This window comes from Hyperolius riggenbachi, chromosome 4 (genome assembly GCF_040937935.1).
Source record: "Hyperolius riggenbachi isolate aHypRig1 chromosome 4, aHypRig1.pri, whole genome shotgun sequence".
Lineage (NCBI taxonomy): Eukaryota > Metazoa > Chordata > Amphibia > Anura > Hyperoliidae > Hyperolius > Hyperolius riggenbachi.
The window spans coordinates 460,897,419-460,903,635 of NC_090649.1; the positions used below are offsets into that span (position 1 = coordinate 460,897,419).

General features: G+C 40.1%; 1 protein-coding gene across 1 annotated transcript; it reads left to right on the forward strand.

Moving 5' to 3' along the window:
* The first annotated feature begins 815 nt into the window (after positions 1 to 815).
* LOC137504857 (homeobox protein Mix.2-like) lies at positions 816 to 5,907 on the forward strand. The gene is made up of 3 exons (XM_068233449.1): positions 816 to 822; positions 4,011 to 4,246; positions 5,152 to 5,907. Exons 1-3 carry the CDS (start codon positions 816 to 818, stop codon positions 5,905 to 5,907), a joined length of 999 nt encoding a protein of 332 aa, XP_068089550.1.
* The last annotated feature ends 310 nt before the right edge of the window (positions 5,908 to 6,217 follow it).

Here is a 6,217-nt window from a genome sequence, read left to right on the forward strand (position 1 = left end):
TTTTCAATGCGAAAATGACTTTGGCAAAAATTCTCAAGCAACACTGATTAAAACAACTCAAAAATGTATTTCACTTTTTTACAAAATTCCATAATCTTTTCAGCACTCTGCAAATGAAAAAATGACTAAAACGTAGGTGAAAAAGTATTGTCAAAATTATTATAGTATTTTCTTGCTTGTTGTCGGCTTAAAATGCATTTTATTGATAAATATGGAAATATCACCTAGCAGAAAATGTAGGAAATAAAGTAAATTGAATAACGGCCTATGAACCTTGAGACTTTGGTCTTGTTGAACCAAGAACATTGATCTTCTGAGGAGACCTTGACTATGAACTGAGACCAAGCAGCAAGTGACTTCCTGTCAGAAAAAAAGCCAGAAGAACACAGGAAGCCCACCTTTCTGAATCTCTGGACAAGTTTGTGTATTGACAGTCTAAGCTATCTGGCTGGACTAAACAGAAGATAATGGCTGAACAAGCAAAGTCTAACAATAGAGTCTACATAACAACTAGGCACTGTCACACCTGATGTCTTTGATCATTGTCTCCACCCCCATGCAGCTATAAAAAAGTGGTTAAAACTGCCTGGATTATTCACAATCTGTAGGAGCAGCTAGCCTACACACAGCAGACCTGAGATCTCCCAGGACAGCAAGGGTCTAGGAAAATGGCTGGGCAGAGCCAAGGATTATCTGGGCAATATTACCCTCCTCCGTGCCTACCCAATGGTCAGATGGGATATTCTGTACACTGGGCCCCTCAGATTGCGGCAACTGTGATCCCGGTTCAAAGCAAAAATTTCCAACAGTCCAGCATGAATGGTAAGACACATCTTCTCTTTCTAGTTATTATTTTGATTACTGCGTTGATAAAGACGTTGGTGATATTTCTTGCTTAACTACAAATAGATGGAAAACTAATGTACATATTGGCCCTAATTTAATACACTTTTCCTCCTAAAATTTCATAATTTTTAATCTTCTGTTTAAAATAACTTTTCAACACTCTGCAATTGACAAATTACCAAAAAAATAGGTTGAAAAGTACTGTCTACATTATTCTGGGTATCTTGCTGGTGGCATAAAAAGGCATTAATACTGATACACAGTTAAGTTTGTCTCCTGGGTTTTTTCATAGGAGATATTGTTTCATCTTCTATTTAAAATCACTTTTCAGCACTTTTCAACCAAAAAGTAGGTGCAAATGTCATGTCAAAAATTATTTTGAGCATTTTCTTGCTTTCTGGTGGTTTAAAAGACATTTTATTAAGACATTTAAATATACCATGGAGGCAAGGAACACATTAGGCAGTATCGCACGAGTTTTCTCCATAGCACATAGTGGAAAACGCATATGTGATTCTGCCTAGTGTGTTCCTAACCTTAGGAGAAAACTCTGGAGAAAAATATAATTGCATATGAGCCATTGTATATATGGGCCCATATGCAATTCACTTTTTCACCTGAGTTTTCTCCTAGGTGAAATTTTTAAACTTGTCAATAAAATGCCTTTTAACCCCAGAAGGCAAGAACATGCTCAAAATAATTTTAATAGTACTTTTTAAGCAACTTTTTGGTACGTTTTTAGTTGAAAAGTGCTGGAAAGTTATTTAAAATCAAAGATGAAAAATTATCTCCTAGGAGAAAACTCAGGTGAAAAAGAGAATTGCATATGGCATAAACTGAAAAGATCACCTGGAGAAAACCTAGGGCAAAAAGTGATTTGGATTGGGCCCATTATGTGTTATTAAAACTATTGAGGTGAAGTGCAGAAGAGTATAAAGAATGTGTCCATGCCAAACAGCCAAACCAAGGCAGGGAAATATGTATTTTTTTTATTGAAATTTCTTGATTGGGTGTTTGAAGTGAACAGAATCTTATGTAACTTCTTTTATATTTCACAATGGCCCATATGCAATTCACTTGAGTTTTCTCCTGGGTGAAATTTTCAACTTGTCAATAAAATGCCCTTTAAACCACCAACAAACAAATACTCAAAATAATTTTTATAGCACTTTTTCACCTACTTTTTGGTACTTTTTCCATTGCAAACTCCTAAAAAGTTGTTATAAATCAAAGATGAAAAATTATCTCCTAGGAGAAAACTCAGGTGAAAAAGTGAATTGCATATGGCCCTGTGTGTGCTATTTAATTAAATTATAATTGAATTAGTATATTGTACACTATATAAATATATAATCTGACCAAATACACAGTATACTAAAAAGCACACTTTTTTTTACTTAACTTAAAGTGAACCTTAAGTCAGGAAAAAAAAAATGAGTTTTACTCACCTGGGGCTTCTCCCAGCCCCCTGCAGCAGTCCTGTGCCCTCGCAGCCCCTCACTAATCCTCTGGTCCCCCGCTGCCAGCTAGTTTCATTTTTGCCGACAGGCTGGTCAGGACTGGCCACGCGTAGCTTTTTACGCAAATACGTGTTGCCGCATTACGCACGCATAGATATGCGGCAATGCGTATTATTGAACGCGTTGCGGCCCACAATAGCGCTAATTACAGTCGGGAATGCTGAAAAAGCTACGCATGGCCAGTCCTGACGGGCCTGCCGGCAAAAATGAAACTAGCTGGCAGCGGGGGACCAGAGGATTAGTAAGTGGCTGCGAGGGCACAGGACTGCTGCAGGGGGCTGGTAGAAGCCCCAGGTGAGTAAAACTCTTTTATTTTTCTGGCTTAAGTGTCCCTTTTAAAGCATGCATCAGCTAAAAAAAATTACATACAATATATATATATATATATATATATATATATATATATATATATATAGTGGTAGGGATTTACCATCCTTACCCGGGTCATATGAAACCATAGCCAGGTATTCTGAGAGCCTTTTGAATTACTGGTTGCATGGTTCCACAGCAAGTTTTTCTTTTTTTTTTTTTTAATCAATACAGGACAGTTTAATAATAAAAAAAATATTTAATTCTACTGCAGAACCTGCATTTACTGCCAATTTCCTAACCTTTCAACAACCCTCACTATGTTCCAATATGACCCGTGGAAGGGCTCTAAACATTTACCAGCTAATAGAGAATTTGAACGTTTAATTGGCCAATGAATTGCCAATTTTACCACCTCCATGTAGTAAGAAGCCCAAAAGATTTTGAATACTTTGAACAGATTGTGTAGGTAAGCTGTCTTACTACATAGAAGTGGCAAAATTGGCCAATCATTGGCCAATGAAAATTGGATGTGTGTGTGTACCAGGCCTAATGCTGGGTACACACGATACGTTTTTCAGCTCGATAGATGGATTTGATAGCTAATTCCCGACATATCCTTCCGATCGATTCTGCGCTCGATTTCTCATAGAGGTGAATGGAAAAAGATAAGAAAAACATGCGGATGATAAGAGAATTGCGTGCAGAATCAAGCTGAAAAACCAATTGGGTGGAAAATCGAGCGGAAAAACGTATCGTGTGTACCCAGCATAAGCATAGAGAAAGAAAAACATAGAAAGAGAAAAGGCAGGAAGAGTAAAGTGTAATCTGAAGATAATGTATCAGTCTTTGGAGGTTAAAGTGGATCCGAGGTTAACTTTTACTCATTGCATAATTGTGTTCCTTTCCTGTTGTTTATAGGGCATTCCTCAAGCCAAATACTTTTTTGTTTTTGTTTTAATACTCTAATTCCCTATAAACTAAAAAAGCCACGCCCACAGGGTTTCAGAGAGCCTTGGCAGTAGCAAGGGCTCATGGGAGCTCAGTCTGGGCAGGAGGAGGGGGAGGTGTTACTAGCCATTGATTTCAGAGGCAGAGGGGAGGAGGGAGGGGGAGAGGGGATTAGGCTGATGGCTGCCTCTAAGTAATGTTTACAAACAACATGGATGCTGTCATTGTATCACAGGAATAAATAATCATATTCTATTAAAGCTGTTTGCAGTTAGATTTGCTGTGCAAACCATCTAAACTTTAGATAAGATATATAGACAAGTTACTTGTTATAGTTCGTTTTTTATCTCGGATCCGCTTTAAGCATTCATTTTATCTTTGCAGAAATTGCTGGCTCACCTACACCTACTGATGATGATCTCAGAGCCCTTCAGACAACACAGGCTGATGAGATGACTGGCCAACCCCAATCTTCAGCTTGCCAACGCAGGAAGAGAACCGTTTTTAACGAGTCGCAAGTGAACATCTTGGAAAACTTCTTCAGAATGAACATGTATCCAGACATCCGACACAGAGAGCACCTGTCAAGGAAGATTGCCATATCTGAATCAAGGATCCAGGTATGTGTTCACCACTGTCCAATGCTCCTTATAGCAGTCAGCCAGAAGTAAAGACTCCATGGTATGGCCTGCTGATAGCAAACCTATCTTCACGCTAGAGGCAGTGGCGTCAAGCTCAAGTGTTAAGTGGGGCTAATTTGAACAGAGGAATGGGAATGGTAGATGAGATGCAATTAACTTTGAGTTGATGCAGGATTATGCAAATTATATATGCAAATGTATGCAGCTTGGAAATTGACTACATTTTACCTCAGTAGGATTTGATTGGTTCATTTTCAAGCTGTATATATTTGAATACAAAATCAGCGCAATGTTGCATCAATTTGAAATTATTTGCAAGTCATTGACTATCCCTACAGAACCAAGTTGCGGGCCAGACTCAATGTCTAGTGGCCACCTTCATCCCTTAAAAAGCTCCCTGGTGTCTAGTGGCCCTCCCTCTATTATACAGTTACCTGGTTTCTAGTGGCTCCCCTATACAATTCCCTGGTGCCTAATGCCTCCTCCCACCCCTATACAGTTCCCTGGTGTCTAGTGGTCTTTCCTCCCTTATGCAGTTCCCTGGAATCTAGTGGCCTCTTCCCTTCTCATACAGTTCCATGGTCTCTAGCGGTCCCCCTTCCTACCCTGTACAGTTCCCTGGTGTCTAGTGGTCCTTCCTTCCTTAGACAGTTTCCTGGTGTCTAGTGGCCCCTTCCATTTCCCTACAGTTCCCTAGTGTCTAGTTACGCCCCTGCCAGGCTTAGATCACATCATGTGCATAACAGCCATCAATAGATAGCACATTGCTTTTTAGGTTCATCCATACTGAATGATGAAGTACACTAAAACAAACTTCTCAACTAAGGGTGAAATTAAGATAAATATTGCTTTTTTTACTTACCAATGTCTTCTGATTGGCACAGGTGTGGTTCCAGAACCGAAGAGCTAAAGCACGCAAGAAGGGTGTGAAGCACGCAAACCCGCAAATGGAGGGATCTTCTCCCAACCTTGTCAGCCCTAACCGATATTTATATGCCTCCGCATCAGTCCCTGATATGGTTCATCAGCAACAACTGATGAGTTACCAGGAGGAGATGAAACCACTGATGGTCCCACAGCAGGATATGTTCTACCACCAGTCAACAGAAGTAGCGGAATACTCTCAATGGTCCAGTGAAGGGGCCAGGCAGAGATCAGTCAGCGGCCAGATGTCAACTAATGTCTATCAACAAAGTTCACCATCTAACAACTCAATGGGCAGCCATCAGTACTACACCTCCCTAAGTCCCATTATGGAATACAATAAACAAAAAACAGTTCTGAGCAGAGGACAATTCCAGAACAGCGCTCACATGATGGATTACAGCAGTTACTTACCCCAGGAGAACATCTCTCTAGAGGGGAGCCCACCTGAGAGGAGGTTGAGCCGTCCATCTGAGTCCAGCTCTACTTCGTCTGATAGCAGTGTTGGACTTCATTCCTTTCCCAGTCTAGCATCAATAAAAAAGCCGGGTGTGTACAATGGTGTCTGCAAGACAGGTTCGCCAATGTATGACACTAGCATAAGCGAAATATCCACCGAATATGCCTCTGATTGGGATGTCGACCTCAGGTCTGTCCAGTCGGTGATCATGGAGGACTACAGTAGATATGACAAAGTTCCTATGCATTTTTACTGAATGGTATTTAAAGTGTACCCGAGGCGACATGTGACATGGAGAGATAAACTTGTACGTACAGTGCAAAACATTAATAACCAAGCTGTTTTGTTTTATTTTGCTGCCTGAAAGAGTTAATTTCTAGACAGCTTCTGTCTTGTTGGTACCTTGTCGGGAATACAGTAAACATCACTGAGAAGCAAATTATAGCCATAAAAGTTTTCCTGGCTGAATACAACTGAGAGCAGAGGGAGGTAAAATACAGGAACTATTGGCCTTTTTCGAACTCTGGGACACTTAAAAGTTTTGATCTGCTCAGCGGATCGGTTCA

Coding starts and splice junctions, on each gene's coding strand:
- LOC137504857 (XM_068233449.1), top strand. Junction 4,247..5,151: donor TATCTGAATCAAGGATCCAG/GTATGTGTTCAC, acceptor TGATTGGCACAG/GTGTGGTTCCAGAACCGAAG.